At 40.6% G+C, this 17597-nt stretch overlaps 2 protein-coding genes across 2 annotated transcripts in view; one reads left to right on the top strand and one right to left on the bottom strand.

Annotated features, from left to right (window-relative positions):
• Positions 1 to 8093, top strand: part of grid2ipb (glutamate receptor, ionotropic, delta 2 (Grid2) interacting protein, b) — a 58584-nt gene extending 50491 nt beyond the window's left edge. The window contains 6 exon segments of the mRNA XM_034119422.1: positions 1590 to 1745; positions 1828 to 1914; positions 2001 to 2130; positions 2716 to 2834; positions 3515 to 3679; positions 5581 to 8093. Of these exon segments, the coding sequence (XP_033975313.1) occupies positions 1590 to 1745; positions 1828 to 1914; positions 2001 to 2130; positions 2716 to 2834; positions 3515 to 3679; positions 5581 to 5652 (729 nt within the window). The 3' untranslated portion in view covers positions 5653 to 8093.
• Positions 8094 to 10010: 1917 nt separating this feature from the next.
• Positions 10011 to 17597, bottom strand: part of arhgap17a (Rho GTPase activating protein 17a) — a 45234-nt gene continuing 37647 nt past the window's right edge. Inside the window, 5 exon segments of the mRNA XM_034119427.1 lie at positions 10011 to 12337; positions 12339 to 12415; positions 15899 to 16376; positions 16378 to 16430; positions 16885 to 17018. Coding sequence (XP_033975318.1) covers positions 12290 to 12337; positions 12339 to 12415; positions 15899 to 16376; positions 16378 to 16430; positions 16885 to 17018 — 790 coding nt within the window. The 3' untranslated portion in view covers positions 10011 to 12289.

Here is a 17597-nt window from a genome sequence, read left to right as displayed (position 1 = left end):
CGTCTTCAGGTTCATATCAGTATGTAGTGTCTCTACTTTAAAGAGTCCTCTCCTGCTGATGTTCAGGTGTATATCAGTATGTAGTGTCTCTACTTTAAAGAGTCCTCTCCTGCTGATGTTCAGGTGTATATCAGTATGTAGTGTCTCTACTTTAAAGAGTCCTCTCCTGCTGATGTTCAGGTGTATATCAGTATGTAGTGTCTCTACTTTAAAGAGTCCTCTCCTGCTGATGTTCAGGTGTATATCAGTATGTAGTGTCTCTACTTTAAAGAGTCCTCTCCTGCTGATGTTCAGGTGTATATCAGTATGTAGTGTCTCTCCTGGGACATGTCTCCATGCTTTAATGTTCAAAAAGCCCTTTATTTTCCTCATACTGCCTGTGCTGCCTCTGTCTGAAACCTGTTGTGATTGGTCAACCGCTTAGAGATGTCCCGTCCCTTAGCCTATCACGTACAATGTGTTGAAGCGCTGGCCAATAGAAGTGCAAGTGTTGAAAGAGAACCCCAAAAAGAATAATAGGGCCTCTTTAAAACCAAATAAAGAGTTGTATACATGTGTATGCAGCAGTGAGCACCTAGCAACAGAAACGTCACAAAAGCATTGACGTCATGCAAGCAATTACTGTAAAGTGTTCTTGCTATTCTCAGCATCACATTATATGTGCAAATGGAAGAAAGTGACAGAACAACTACTATACTGCTATTAGGAAGCTCACCTGCTCTTTACTTCTTGTCAAGTGTTTCAAGACTACTTCATGTAGTGTCTCTACTTTAAAGAGTCCTCTCCTGCTGATGTTCAGGTGTATATCAGTATGTAGTGTCTCTACTTTAAAGAGTCCTCTCCTGCTGATGTTCAGGTGTATATCAGTATGTAGTGTCTCTACTTTAAAGAGTTCTCTCCTGCTGATGTTCAGGTGTATATCAGTATGTAGTGTCTCTACTTTAAAGAGTCCTCTCCTGCTGATGTTCAGGTGTATATCAGTATGTAGTGTCTCTACTGGGACATGTCTCCATGCTTTAATGTTCAAAAATCTCTTTATTTTTCTCATACTGCCTGTGCTGCATCACCTCTTTTCACCCTCTGTCTGAAACCAGAGCCCAGTCTGCTCTGATTGGTTAGCTGGCCGGCTCTGTTGTGATTGGTCAACCACTTAGAGAAGTCCCGCCCCTTAGCCTATCATGTACAATGTGTTGGAGCGCTAGCCATTATGACTTGAACAAAGGAGTCCAATGGAGGCACTTCTGTTATAATGGAGACTTCTTGACATTTTGTCAGATTTTCTGTTGCAATTTGTCCGAAGTTTTCAACTTTTTTTCTCACAAATTGACTGTAGAATTGCAAGAAAAGGTCCTGTGAACCTGACAAACTTTTTTTTCACCTAGCAACACCTATTTTTTACTCTTAACATATTTTTATTTTTTATTTTTAAGAAACCAAGAAAGATATTCATGTCCTTAAGTCGTGAACACAGAAGAGAACGTATTTTAGATCAAACTTTTTCGTATTTTTTCTCAGTTTTTGCATGAAAAACACTCAACTAAAGTTAGAAAAAGAAAGATGAAATGAACTAAGTCAAATTTGTTCTTCAGATGCTGATGGTTCCCGAGTATAAAACCCGTCTGCGGAGCCTCCACTTCAAGACCACCCTGCAGGAGAGGACGGAGGAGATGAAGGTCGCGTACGATTACATATACAAGGCTTCAGTGGAGCTGAAGAGCAGCAAGAAGCTCGCCAAAATCCTGGAGGTAAACACCCAGAGAAAGGAGAGGAAAGTTTAGCTTATTATTTACCTCAAAAGCAATCATTAAGTGTTTCTTCTTTCCACAGTTTGTACTTGCAATGGGGAATTACCTGAACAATGGGCAGCCCAAGAGCCACCGGACGACCAGCTTTAAGATCAACTTCCTCACTGAGGTAGGGGGAAACTCCTACGCTAAAACCACAATAGACTTACCTTCACTTTTAGCTTTTAGCATTCATTCTTTCCTCATTTATTTCAGCTTAGCACAACCAAAACAGTAGACGGGAAATCCACCTTCCTCCACATTCTGGCCAAGTCTCTGTGCCAACACTTCCCCGAGCTGCTCAACTTTTCCAGAGACCTCACAACGGTGCCTCTGGCCGCCAAGGGTACGATGATGTTTCAGCCGAGTATCACTTAGTAGCAGAATGCAGTCATTTTGCGAATATGAAACACTTAATAAGCATCTAATGCAAGTTGATTGATTCTCTTTACAATATTTGAACAATGTACAGTTGCTTAAAGAGGACATATAATGCAAATGTTCAGGTTCATATCAGTTTGTAGTGTCTCTACTGTGACATGTCTCCATGCTTTAATGTTCAAAAAGCTCTTTATTTTTCTCATACTGCCTGTGCTGCAGCACCTCTTTTCACCCTCTGTCTGAAACCAGAGCCCAGTCTGCTCTGATTGGTTAGCTGGCTGGCTCTGTTGTGATTGGTCAACCTCTAAGTGATGTCCCGCCCCTTAGCCTATCACGTACAATGTGTTGAAGCGCTAGCCAATAGAAGCGCAAGTGTTACATAGTGATGTCACTACAGTTTGGAAGTAAACAAAGGAGTCCAATTGAATTGATTTACACTCACAAAAACCTAAACAAAGCGCTACATGAGAGGGAAAACTCAAAAAAGAATAACAGGGCCCCTTTAAAGTTTTTTTGTAACTAACCTCCATATATTTGAATATGCCTTCAGTGAACCAGAGGGCCATCACTGCAGAGCTGACTGACCTTCACTCCACCATCCTGGACATCAGGAAGGCGTGTCTGAAGATCCCGCCCACCTCCGAGGACCACTTCGCCTCCGTCATGAGTGTACGCCAAAAACTTTAAATATATAATACACACACATCAGACATCTAAGCATTACAAATATATGTGTTCACGGAAGCTACTGATTACTGACAGTTTATGTAATTAAAGGATCATTTGGATATTTTGGGAAATGTACTTATTTGCCAATAAGAGGAAAATATCAATCCCCCCTTTGTCTATATAGATAACATGAAGCTGGATCCTGTAACAGTTTAGCTTAGCTTAGCATTAGGACTGGAAACTTGGCTAAATAGCTAGCCTGGCTTTGTCCGGACTAACTATTAGCACACTTATTATCTTGTTTGTTTAATTTGTGTTCAATTACAACTTTTGCCTGTTACACAAACCCCTAACCAAAATATAATTTATCATTTTATTTTCACAAATAAATCAAACAAGATATAACCTGTCTTGTCTTTATGCTAAGCTAGCTGGCCCCATCTTTTATTAAATCTCTAACAAATCAGATGGTAACGCAGGCTGTCTGTTGTAATTGTTTTGGACTGCAAAGCTGAGAAGAAATCAGTGTTGTTTCTCAAACTTTGGAAAGGTCATTCAGAGCCGCAAGAGGACATTTTAAAGTTTTACTGGCTGACAATTCCTCACGACAAGTTAGCTGACTTTGATGTGTAATAATGAGTGTCATGAATCTTGAATGTGTGACCTTGTTGTTCCCACAGAGCTTCCTGGAGAACAGCCACCCTGCGATCCAGTCTCTGGAGTCTCTGCAGACCCGAGCCATGGAGGAGTTCTCCAAAGTGGCCTCGTTCTTCGGAGAGGACAGCAAGTCCGCCAACACCGAGTCCTTCTTCGCCATCTTCGCAGAGTTCATCGGCAAGTTTGAGGTAAGCTCACCACAAAAACTCAAAATCTTGCCAAGTATATTTGTCTAGTATCTAGTCAGAATATGTCTTTACACCTGATATAAGACATAATAACGTCAGAAGTAACACTGCAGTGAGATATCGGGTCTTTTTGTTAGACAATGCATCATCTTGTTAAGTCAAAAAATCTTATTTTGAGTTGTATCTCAGATGAAAACACATGTTTTTTTTACATAATTATAAAAAAATCACCAACTAACATCAGAAAACAGAACACTTATGAGAATTTGCGGCTTACTGTACAGTATATTGTAACAACATCTCCTGATTCTGGTCAAACATAGTTCAAAATGAGTTCTCCCAGCTAATTACAAGATCAGATTTATCTAAATATCCCATGTTATTTCAAGAAATCTTACCAAGCTCTACTTTCTCTATTTAGACCCTCCAGAAAAACGCGGGCTAAAATCCTTGATTATGCGGGCTAAAATCCTTGATTATGCGATTAAACATGCGGGGTTTTCATGTGATTTTATGCGGTGAAGTTGCGAAATATGCGGAAATATGCTAAATATGCGAAAAGTTGCGAAATATGCGGGAGGCGGAAAAAAGGTGATTCTTCTCCCACACCCTGTTACTAGGCTACTACTGAATGAAAGTGAGCCCTTTTAAAGAGTTCCTATGATAAACAAGCATACTAGAAGCAAGCTACATCACAAAGTGTTATTTATGTATTTATATATGGGCTATTTTAATCACTCTCTCTCACACACACACACACACACACACACACTCTTCTCCGCCTCATTCTGTTTTCATTTACTCGTTCGTTATCTGACCAGCTTCAATCTTGTAGGCTACTCACCTCGTTTCTTGTAGCCCTCGAAAGGGTTTTGGAGGTTGATGCCTCGGTGAACGTGAGTTGTTTGACTTTCTTGTCCGCAGCAGCAGAAAGCATTTTAGAATGTTTGAATGAATCAAAGTGGGTCGTCACCGTCGATTTTCTCTTATGCTCCAACACACAGTTGCACGGGGTGCAGAATAGTTTCCCCCCACTTTCGTGCAAGACATCGGCGTACTGCTTTGCCCGGTCTTTAGCAGAAATGTTCGTAGGCAAATGAGATGGATTCGATTTGTTCATCTTGGTCAGAGCCGTATAATAGTATATAATAATAATAGTATAATAGTATATAATAATCTATATGGCGCTGATCTTGTTGTTTTCTCTCTCGTGTGAGTTCCACACATTCACTCTACGGTGTTGTTTACCTGCGCGAGCTGATGACATCACTACTTCACGTTAACTTTTTTTCCCTCAACTTTGTGTGGAAAAATGCGGGGATTATGCGACCTTTTAATAAATATGCGCCCTTTTAAAAATCTGCGCCATTTTGCTGATTATGCGGTCAATTATGCGATCGCATAATCGCGTTTTTCTGGAGGGTCTATCTATTGGCAGATTGTTGTACTTATTTCAAGTGAAAACACCTTGTTTTCCTTATTGTTATTTTCCAGTGCTCAGGTTTTAATTATTACAATTTAATCTGTTTTAAGATTGTTTACTTGTGTCTTATGTATCTTTACAATATCTATATGTAGTGTTGGTTGCTGCAGCCCATTGTGCTTCCAACTGGAATAAACTACACTATATCATTAAGTTTTGCTTGCTGTTTTCCTCAGCTGTGTCGATAGAAGCAGCTAGAAATAATGTGGCTTATTCCTGCAGGTGAGCCGTTCATATTGTGATAAATGCATAATCAAAACCTCCAGAACAATTAGGGATCCAGCTGACAGCCGCCTGCAGCTACCAAATCATTACTTTGCAAAGTGCTGCCGTCTGTGGAATAAATCTGCTCAAAGTCTGATAACACGGTAAAAGTGAAATAAATCACATGAGATTTTCTTTTTTTTTCTTTTTGCAGAGAGCTCTCAGTGAGACCAAGACTCCAGAAAACCCCAGAAGCCCCAGACTGTCCTCCCCTCTGGCCTGGTAGAAGAAAAGAAGAAAAAAGAGGATTATGGTCAGATGTCGGCTTCATTTTCACTCTGCTCTCCAACAACCAAAGTGCCAAGATCACACACAGAGACACTCATAGCGACGGGAACAGAGAGCGCGTCATCTATAGCAAACAGAAAGGAAATACAGTGTAATCTAACTGTAGAAAATCACAGATAATGAGCGCCCTGTGTGCATCATTACTGTTATTTCAGGTGTGAACAGGAAGTCACGGCACACTAGTCTTTACTTTATTTACTTATCTTTTTAAAGCAGGTAGTCAAATAATTAAACCCTCTATTAGCTCCGGTGCAACTCGATGAAAGAACTGGATATTTAGGTTACTAGCGATGTTTAATACCTGACTATATAAAAGTTTATATTTTCTATCAGATCATATTTGAAAATTGTAAAGAGTAAGCGTAGATGTAGACGGATGAATCTAGAAGCAGGTGTAGTTTAGGTAGCGTGTACAGAGCCAGAGAGTTCATACAGCGGTGCGTTCACTGCCTCACACACAGCATGAGTTCATTACTAATGGTAAAAATCAATGTTTTATTCCAGCATTATGTATCCACATTACTGATTTAGAGTTACATATGTTACCGTATCATCCTATCATACTGTGAGTTTAAAGGGCATCTACTGTATTATAGGCATTGTAATACAATAAAAAGATATAGGGAGATTAAGTCAAATTCATCCACACCCACTGGTTCAGTTAATAATCTCTATGGAAGCAAAACAACGCCCGAAGGTTTTTTAATATAAACATCCTACTTTTTTCAGGTTTTCACATTAATTCTAACAACTTTTCGTTAAGGGCATTAGTTGGATGAAACAGAAAACAAATGAAATTGTTCAAACCCCCCCTGGAGGTAACTTTGAGATTTTAGCCTTTGCAGACCATTTACATGCACCAAAACCTACAGTATTAACACGCTACAGAAAAGGGAAAATACCCCAAAAAACGTGTTAAAACCGCAGCAACTCATAGGCATTGTGATTGATTGCCTGCAAGGACTCTAGATTAATCCGATAACACGACCGGGTACGTTTTTTAAATTGACTTTTTCCCATTAATAACAACATATGTTTTTGTTAAGGGCCTTAGTTGAATAAAATAGAAAACAGATGACATTTTGGAACTCTCTCTGTGGGGAACTTTGGGATTTTTGCCTTTGCAGACCATTTACATGCACCAAAACCTTTATAACACACTACAGGAAAGAGAAAACCCCAAAATACATTAAAGGGCCCCTTTAAAAACACAGCTACTCATTAGCATTGCGATTTTTCTGCTTGCGAAGGACTTCAAGTTGAATGAAATAACATATATTTATTCCTGAAACATCCTCAGACCACCTTTCACAGAGAGGCGATGCTGAACACATCAGCATGTGGAGAAGCCTGGCTCACAAATCCTCTGTTTGACAAAGCGTGGGTCTCTGGGTTTAAATGAGAGAGCTGAGTGCTTCAGGCAGAGACTCTTCAGTGCGGTAAACTGATGAATGAATGTCAAACGCATGTGGAGGAAAATCTAAACGTCCTCCTGTAAATGGTTCCTTCCTGCTTCCTGGTCGTCATGGTGACTCCTCTACAGTACAGTGTGTTGTATTTATGTCGATGAAATATTGTTGAGATTGTACATTTACAGTTTTTGCTATGCACTGCTCATTTAATTTTTTACCGTATGTGTGTTTTAAAAAACCTAGTGTGTGTCATCAGGACATTCTTGTTATTTATTCTTTATGCGCTGCTTTAGTCAGGCTCATACAACGGCGTCTTAGGGACATTTGTAGTTTTAAAATAAATTAATTACAGAGCCAGGAGAGGTGAGTAATATCTGAAAGAAATATCCAAAGACTAAAGTTGTAAATACATAAAAAAGTGTATTTTAAGAGATTAAATGGTTCTTTTACGTGAAAAAACATGGATATATTTTGTGAGTAAAGAGGTACATTTACGTGAAAAAACATGTACATTATTTGAGATCAAACTAGTAGGAAAGAGTAATTATATCATCTTTTATAATTACATTTTTCATATTATTAATCTGTAAATAAAAAGTCATAAATTGGCAAAGAAATCTGAAATACCCCAAAATCAAAGGCTCACATTTTAATTAAAAAAATCACAATATTCTAGTTTTTTCCTCATGAATGTATTAATAATATTAACTTATTCCAAGAATATTTTCAATTTATAATCCTATGCTTTAACTCTAAATATGACTCCCCTCTGGCTCTGTTATTATTTACTTTTGAACCTCTGTGGTCCCAATATGCCGTCGTAGACAAGCTGACTGATCTTGTAAAATGCGACCCCAGCTGCTGCTGCAGTCTCAGTGTTTTTTGTCCAAATGGATCGCATGTTGGTGCAGTCGTTGTGTGAAGATGTGCGGCTGGTAGCATCCCCCCCCCCCCTGGATATTTAAGTTTAAAATAAATACAGTTTGTCTACAGGCTGCCTTTTATTATCCTTCGATTTGATTCCATGGAAAGTTGCTCTAGTTTCGACTGAGTAGTTTTTGTATACAAATAATATTAACCATATAGATTTGAAATATTTAGGTATGTGAAAGGGGCCCTATCATGCAAAATGCACTTTTTGATGTCTTTTATACATAAACATGTGTCCCCGGTGTGTCAGGGAACTCACGCAGCGTCAGAAAATAAAACCCTCTCTCTTTTCCTCCGTACCCAAATCTCTAAAAACGGGGCTACAACGGAGCTGATCCAGATTTGCGTCCGATATGACGTAATATCTGAAATGTGGACCCACGGCACTATCAGAAACGTTGCTATCAGAAACAATGCCCGACTGTTTTGGATGTAATATGGTCGGTGTTTACATTAGCATCGCTAACACTCAGAGCTAACCTGTACTGGAGAGCATGTGTGTGAAGAAGCAGGAAATGAAAAGGAACTCACCTTGTGGTATAACCGGCAAGAGAGAAAGCCTTTGAGCTCCATACTGTTTCAGAAATAATCCTTGATAATCCATGATATGGCGTTTCATCACGGCAGTATTTAGTTTAGACAGTAGCTGCCGGGTCCCGCATGAGCTCAGCCCCCTCCTTTTTGATTTTGTATACATTTTTTCATTTTTTTAAACTTTATACATAAAATCAGCACTTTTGAAACAGGAAGTGAAACAGAGGGATATGAGGCATGGCTAGAATGGGTGATCTGTTTGGTATTTTGAGCAAAACACTTCATAGACATGTTTTTTATATATTTGTATATATCTGAGACCTATGCTATTGCCTAAAAATAGCATGATAGGTGACCTTTAAGTCATAGTATATTATTATTATTATTATTATTATATTATTATTATGGATATATAATAATAATAAAGTATAAGATAAAAAATGTGTGTCAAATCTAGAAAAAAAACTAAATAGTTTAGTGTTTCGAAATAAAGGCATAGTGTAGTGAATATGTATAAAATATAGGGAAAAAATATCAGAAAATAAAGGCATAGTATAGTATGTTGAAAAATGTAAAATATAAACAACATAGTATAGTATGTCGGGGGAAATGGTATAGTATGTGGAAATTATCAGAGAAAACAACATGGTTTCATAATTCAGAATAAATAAAATCTGGAAAAATTGAAGTATTTCCAAAAATTCTGAAAAATACCAAAACAGAGAAATAAAGTTATAGTATAGTCGAACATATCAGAAAAAAAATGACGTCGAAAAATGTAAAATGTAATCGAAAAACCATGGTATAGTATATTAAAAACATCGGGAAAAATTAAAGAGCATAGTATTTCAAAAGTGTCCGAAAAAACAACATATTATATTAACGTATTACGTGTCAGAATAAAGTCACAGGGTGTATCTCAATGTCGAGGAAGGCTGCTCCAGAGCCACTATTTCAAGGATGCTACGTCATCGAGTCCCGCCGAAGGACTGTTCCAATGTCCAGGATCCTTGGAATTCTAGCGAGGCCGGCGTCCTTCGTTGCGGGAAATTTCGAGGCTGCACATGTGTATCCTCCGCGGTCTTAAAATCCCCACAATGCTTTGCGCACGGACCAATTTCCCAAATCTTTGGCGGAAATCGCGCTCCATTTAAGGCTGGGCCTCGCATTTGAGGCACCTGTTCCACCATTCTTCATTTTCCGAGGCTAGGAAGGATTCTTGCCTCGCTTCTGAAGGACCTGACTCGGAAGTCATGTCCTACCAAGGAAGCGTCCTCGACATTGAGAAACACCCACAGTATAATTATACTTCAACTCCTTAAAAGGTTTTTTGATATTTGTAAAATGTATGTATATTGTAATATTGTGCCCCCCCCCCCACATGTAAAAAACAAACTCTTGAACCCCTTGATGGGGAGCGTTCATATTACATGTTTTTATTCCATATTTCAGCTCACCAGATGGCATACATACAAAACAATGGCGCTTTAAAATGCAGCATTATCACTTTTTAGTTTAATGGCGTTTGTTCGTCTTCAGGATAAGGCAGCAGAGAGAAGAAAGGGGGGGGGGGGGATTATAACGCTCGAGTTTCTCTGAAAAAAACCAACATTTTCAGGGAAGGTGCAGCATCCAAGACGTTCTTCATTGGTACCGTATTGGGTCAGAACATCTGAGGCCGAAGAGCAAAAGCTTACACAGAGATACGTTTTTTTTCATAAAGCATTTTTTTTTGACCTGGCGAAATCTGACACCACTTCACTACTGAGAGATCACAGCGCTGCGTGCTCTCAGCTCAGTGGGAAAGACAGAAAAAAAACCTCTCTAAACCAGTTCTTCACTCATAAACCACTTGCCTGCGCTCGGGTGCAACATCAGCTGTTTGTGCGTCTTTCTGTTCAGGCTGGAAACACCTTTCACTACATTCACTCACACACAGCCTGCTCAAAACACACACGGATCGATGGAAAATAAACAGAAAAAGGCAAAAACAAATACTGACTGTTCAGGCTGGGCCGGTGGTTGCTACTTCTCCTTATAAAAACCCAAAGAAATCAACCAAAAAACACATTTAAATAACAATACAAGACTTCTATTGCAGAGGGTCACCTTCCTCACGTCCCTGAAACAAACTGATGCCAAGACAGCTTCTTGGAAAATACTGTAGTACTAGGAGCCGATACAGTAAATATATATGTATATATATATATATGTTGGTTCTGGGAGGAACCCTTAAGGCATGATTTACATTTAAAGACTGCATTAATTACGTCAAGCCACAGGGAATGCGTGTTAAATCGGTAAATAAATACAGGAGTGAGGGGATGCCATACAAAAATCAAGTGTTTGAGACGACTGGAAACCCGCAGTCACACCTTAACAGTTTTTGGTTTCTCCGTCACCTGCTGACCTTTTGTTTTAGTTGATATCCCCCTGTGCTGTAGAAATACCTCTTCTTTAATTCATTTATTGATCTAAGGCCTTTTTTCAACATAAAAAAAACATACACAACCTCACACCAAGGTCCAAAACGAGTCCATGTGTTGGCGTTCCCCCCGCGGTCGGTACCCACGCTCTTTACTCGTTTTCTGACGTGTTAGCGGTGAGTCAGAAGTCCTTTTTTTGTCCTCTGCTGGGTGATTGTCTGCGGAGTAGAGACAGCCGGGCGTGGGCAGCGGGGGGGCTTCAGTGACACAACGCTCCCCACCGGCTGCTACCATGATGGAGGTCACGAGGACTCTGGGTAAATAACGGCGAGTGACGGCAACTCTGGGACACCTGAAGAAGAAGGGGTTTGGTTTTGGAGTTTTGTTGTTTTTTGATCACTAGATAGATCTTAGATTGAACTCAACTGAGCAAAATGTAATTTAAATATTCTGTGACTCCAAATTAAGTATTTAAAAACAGAGAAGAAGAAGGTGGTGGTGGTGGTGGTGTGGCTGGAGGTCATAAAGAGTGGTCTAATACGATGATATCCCCCATGATAAGGGCTGCAACTATTTTTGAATCTGCTGGTTAGTCTCTTAATTAATTATTTGGTCAATAAGATGTCCCCAAAAAGTTGAAATGCGCTCCCAAAAACCTTAGTTTACATATTCTAGTAGCTTGTTTTTTGGTATTTTTAGCTTTAAAAATGATTTATGGATTATTAAATTGTTAAAGTAAATATCTATTGAATGTCTTTCAGATCCAACTATGACAATGTCAGAAAATACAACATAAATAGTCATTTTACATGCAGAAAATGTTCTTTTTAGCCTCTTAAATATGGATTTGACTTAATCTGTGGATTCTGGACTGTCAAAACAAGACATTTAAACTATTTTCAGACCAAAAGAATAATCTATACATTGGGAAAATAACCAGCAGACTAATCAAAGATAAAAGATAGTTGCAGCCCTGAGCCCCTAGATTTGCTACAATAAAAATGAAATATGCTTGTGACAAGAAAATCAAGTTTAGTTCTTCAAATAAATTGGATTCCCATTTCAGTTTGGTGAAACTGGTTTTATAGCCGTTATTTACCGAGAGCCAGACCTCTGTCATGGTTTCCAGAAGTGTTGCGTCACATTAAAGTCCTGGGGTTCCAGATATGGGACGAGCAGATTAAATGAGAGGGAGGTGTGTGTGTGTGTGTGTGTGTGTGTGTGTGTGTGTGTGTGTGTGTGTGTGTGTGTGTGTGTGTGTGTGTTCTCCTCTTTACAGGACGGTGCTCTCAGTGTCCAGCTCACAGTCTCTGGTTGGCAGGCAGGGGGGGGGGCGGCTGCTCTACAGCGATCTCAGGGACCAACACTCGACTCAGGCCTCGGAAAGACATCGCCGGGTCTGAGGGGGGGGGGGGGGATAAGTCAAAAATAAGAAAGTAAATAAAAAAAACAATAACATCAAACTTTTTTTTGTTATCCTTGTGAACTTAAAAAAGTTACTCCAACATCCCCAGAGGACAAACAATTATTTATTTATATTATTTTCCACTAAATTAAATCTCCTTTCCAAATTCAGTCCCCATTATCAATATTTAATGTGTACTTATTTTCTAGATTACATTATTTATATCTAAATAAATAATTTATTGTTAATTTAAATGAAAACAATTTTATTTCATTCAGCGACTTAACTTAACAGGAAACCAGGAAAATTGGATGAATTTGCCCAATAAGACCAATAAAACTAGGTAGCACAAACTGGTGGAAAATAGCAACTGAGATATATGATTTTATACCTTAATGTATAATTGATCAAATGTTGTGGTTTTCATGAGTTTGAACTTCCAAATTGAAAAATAATAACACCGTAACTTGAACCAAAATGTATGCTTTATGCACAAAAAAAGCCAAAAAGTCCAACATTTAACAAGTGATGCAGAAGTTGAGCTGCACTAAACAAGACTAGTCAAAAAGAAAATGCTTATTTTAGTAACCGTTTGTGTTAGTAAGTAATATGTTTGTGATGCATGCAGGCATTCACACAGAACACAGCAGAAACGTCCTCAGAAGATAAAGGTCCTCTGCATCACAGGAACAATGAGCGTAATCACTAACATGTGCAGCTCCTTCTCTGCAGCTGGAAAACACTTAGAGCGTTAATGCCTCTCACTGCAGCTGGGTCAAAGCTTAGAGAGCAGCAGGCAGTCGTACAGTGAGCAGCAGGGGGCGCTGTGGGGCCACACACTGAGAGAAGCAGGGCAACAGCTGTGCAGAGTGGATATTAAATGGGAAATGTAAAGAAAACAGGTTGGAATTCATTAGCTGTGTGATCAGAAGTAGAGAACAAGGTGTGCTCAAGTCCACAGGTGACATTTTAATACTTAGTTTGAGAAAAATGCTAAAGTTTTGAATGTGTTATGTTAGATAAAAGCTGGTTATACTTTCTGAATGTGTGCATTATCTTCAGCAAGACAAGACAAGAACATGCATGTTAAGAGTTAAACATGCGCGATACAAGGACACTGGTTTAAAAATAAATATATATATAATTGTCACAACACCTCTGATGAAAAATCAGGAGATACCTGCTGACAGTTCAGAGTTTGTAAATTCAGTTGTGAAAGTGAAACTTGTATTCAATGCGGTTTCAAACCCCCACTGTGTCACGGATGAACATGTAGTGACTGTGAATGATGACGAGTGACTGATGATGAAGGCTAGCCCTGATGGAAGACATGTCATGGTGCATAAAGTTGCATTTTATTATTAACTGAGGTGTTGCTTTTTCGCATTTAATATGAACTTCTGTAATAGATGAACCCACGGTGGGAGACAACAATCACCCATATATTTGCTTTTGGGACTTAATGACCTTATTTGGACAATCTGTTGACAGTAGGTCCCTTCCTACATATTCATACACTGTGACAGTCGAGCATCAGGGCTTCACGTAGGTTCATGATATATCTGGATGAAGCAGCAGCTGCACAAAATGAAGATGATGGGTGTGATTTTAGGGGCAAACAAAAAGTGATGGTGCTATTGGTGAAAAGTTCAATTAACAACAAACCTCAACAGGTGCCTCTTTAACCTGTGGAGGTATTACAATGCAACACTATTAGAAAAGAGAGCACATTAGTATTACTCAGCAGACAGGAGAGTGGTGCGGGAATGAGTCCTAAAACCTGGAGATGAGTCAGCATTTTACCTCGGTTCCCTCTTCTCAAAGTCAATTTCTATTTTAGCATGTTCTTTGTTCGATGCATGAAATAAGGTGTGTGCTTAAAACAAGCTCAAGAGTTTTTAAGGTTTTGTTCTCAGACAGAAAATATGTCAGTAAATCCCCCACTTGTGCATCTCTGAAGCCTTTAAGTGTCTAATAAGAGTTGGATGTAAACACGTGTATAAATGAGACTACTTGAGGTCATCACACTAAAAGTTAGCCGCCTTTAGCTTAGCGGTGGTGACGTGAAGTCATGTAAAGGAACTACAGCACGGAAAACACATGTACATGATGCTCTATGACACTTATGACACCACTTTTATGATAGTTGAAGCGTAAATGCAAAGGCCAAAAGGATAAAGCTAGCGTTAAGATCACTTTTTGATAAAGCTTATAGTTAGGGCTGATTAGATTCAGCTCCTAGTTTTGCTGCTATACTGTAGGCTTACCCCTAAACTAATTTTGCAGACCCTATCCCTCCGTAGTCTTTCAAGTAGGAGGAGAAATGCCAGCGTTCTCCTCCGGTTTACAGGCACTGTGTACATTATATATATAGAATAATTATGATGATGAATGCATTTTTTTACCACTAAAATACAGCAACACATCTTTGATTCATGTCGTTTATAACTGGAATATTACAGTTATTATTAACTTTGTCTGTACAAAGTAGCCTGTCCAGGAAATATGCCCAAATCAACAAAAACTGCGAGCCTGCACGCACGACGCTCCGCTTCTGAAACGCGCCCGGTGGGTTATGACACTAGAGGAGGTCGGACCAAAACCGCGACGCAGCCGTAACGCGACGCAGACGGACCCGGTGGAAACTAGGGGTCAGACTGTCGGGGGACACCTTACTTCTTCCTTCTGTCTGTCTGTACCTGTGTAATCTCATGTTCCGAATAACCCAGCTTCCCCCAAATGTCTTTTTGGTGTCTATCTACGCCGGGATCCTGAGTCGTGGCTGATCCTGTTGCTATGGTCCCGCCTGACTCTCATCATACTACTTCCCTGATGGCTCCCACAGGATTGTTGACATCCTCGTGGATTCATCTTCTTATTATAGACACATGCATTTCCAAACATTCGGTCTACCTATGTTGTAAATGTATTATCTCTTTGATTTACACACGGCATCTATTGCACGTCTGTCCGTCCTGGGAGAGGGATCCCTCCTCTGTTGCTCTCCCTGAGGTTTCTCCCATGTTTCCCTTTAAACTGTGAGGTTTCTCTCTGGAAGTGTTTCCTTGTACGATGTGAGGGTCTAAGGACAGAGGGTGTCGTATTGTCATACTGATATTCTGTACAAACTGTGAAGTCCACTGAGACAAAGGTAACATTTGAGATATTGGGCTATATAAATAAACATTGATTGATTGATTGATTGACATGATGTAGTTCCTTCATAGCTTAACGTTAGCTTTTGCATTTTGGCAATTGCATTTATGGTTCAACTATCATAAAAGTGGTGTCATAAGTGTCATATAGCATCATAAACATAGCTTACTTTCTGCAATATTCCTAAAGCCAATGACCAACTCCCGCTGGCTTGTTCTCCATGGACCCGGAGGGACGCTAACTCAGTTTCAGACTACAACAAAAACTCATCCCTGCACCTCACTATCATTATAAACGTTTCCACACACGAGACACACTCACCCATCATCTTGTAGGCGGTGGCACAGATCCCGTTGGTGTCTCCGGTCAGGGTGGGGGGAGGCTGTGGAGGGGGGGGGATGCTGGGCCGGTTCCTGGGTTTGGGGACGGGTCTGGGCCGGGGGAGGGACCCCGACTGGAAGGGAGACGGGGACGGAGGAGCTACTTCCTGGGCAGCAGCAGTGGTGGAGGGTGGAGGGGTGTCTGGAGGGGTGGGGCTGCCTGGGGGCGAGGGCTCCGTGCTCTGAGGGTCTCCCCGCCCCCCGTGATGCGTTTGAGGACTGGCGGGTGACGGGGGCTCGGGGGGAGGGTGGCTGGGCGCCTGGATGGGAGGCTGGTTGCTGGAGTGGCGTCGGGGCGTGGCACAGGGCTGTGAGGAGGGGGAGGTGGGGGAGGAGGGGGAGAGGCAGGACACGGGTCTGGGGGAGAGGCTGAGGCAGTGGGAGGAGGGGGGGGCGTGGTTGGTCATGTTACAGGGCTGACAGGGGGGGGGGGTTCGGCGGCTTGGGGGGGGGCGGAGCCTGCTTCTTGGTACCTGAGAGGTGAAGGTGGAGATCGTCATTATTGGTGGAAAGATACACTCATATTCTGCAGCCCCCCCCCCCCCCCCCCCATGCATGTTTAAACAGTGAATATGAAGCTACAGACCGCTAGCCAGTTAGCTTAGCATTATCAAGGTTTATATTAATAGTAGGGCTGCATAATCAATCAAAATAGTGTCGTGGACAGTCCCCATTAATCAACTGTCACAAAAAACAGTAAATGGGGCAGCTTTAGCCAACATTGCTAATTTCCAGCTGTTGTCCCCGGCCAGATGATAATAGACACCTTTTTAAAATCACAATACATCAACAGCAGTAGTTATACATTTAAAAAGATCAAATCTCTTAAGTTCAGTTCCAGTTGCTTCAAACGTCTTGTAACCTGGATGTGTGACGTTCTTAATAGAAATATACCAATTTGAAGCAGATAATCACACAGACTCTTACCTCTGCGCATCAGATGTGGACTGGGCCCCAGGGGTCCAGCCCCGGGGGTCCCAGTGCCCAGCTGCCCGGCTCCAGAGCCGTTCCTCTGGAGCGGGGGGGTCGGGCCCGGGGTGTGGTCACGCAGCTTTGAAATGCTATAAAAGAAATAATAAAAAGTATTTTAAACTAGAAAGCGGTCTGACATTCTGGGTAGGGGCTATACTACAGCACCCACTGAGGGTTAGAGCTATGGAGTTAGCGGAAATCAGTTAGCATTTTGTTTCCCTCGTCTCAAAGTCAACGTTTTTTTTTTGAACATGTTTTTGGTTAGACGCCTGAAATAAGATCTGTGGTTAACACGAGCTGAAAAGAGTATACCATCAGTCAGTAAATAACACATTTTTGAATGTCCAAAGCTTCCATGTGTCTTAAAAACTCAAATGTCATCACGACAAACATTAGCCGCCATTAGCTTAGCAAGTGCGACCCCATGTAGATTGTTTATAGTCTAACGTTACCTTTTTACTCTGCGTATCAAAAATCATAACGTGGTGTTAATATGTGGAGAACATCCTGCTGAACAAAACCGGCAACTATAAAAAATGTGATAATGGAAAAAGCAAATTGCGGATGAGGGAGGCTTTGCGATGCTAACATCCGGGTCGGCCTTCAAAAATATCTCTGGAACGCTTTATTAAGGCAAACATCCCAGCTCTAATCTGGGTGTGTCATCT

Source organism: Trematomus bernacchii, unplaced genomic scaffold, assembly GCF_902827165.1.
Source record: "Trematomus bernacchii unplaced genomic scaffold, fTreBer1.1, whole genome shotgun sequence".
Lineage (NCBI taxonomy): Eukaryota > Metazoa > Chordata > Actinopteri > Perciformes > Nototheniidae > Trematomus > Trematomus bernacchii.
Note: the sequence above shows the minus strand (reverse complement) of the source record. Positions and strands in the feature narration are given on the sequence as shown.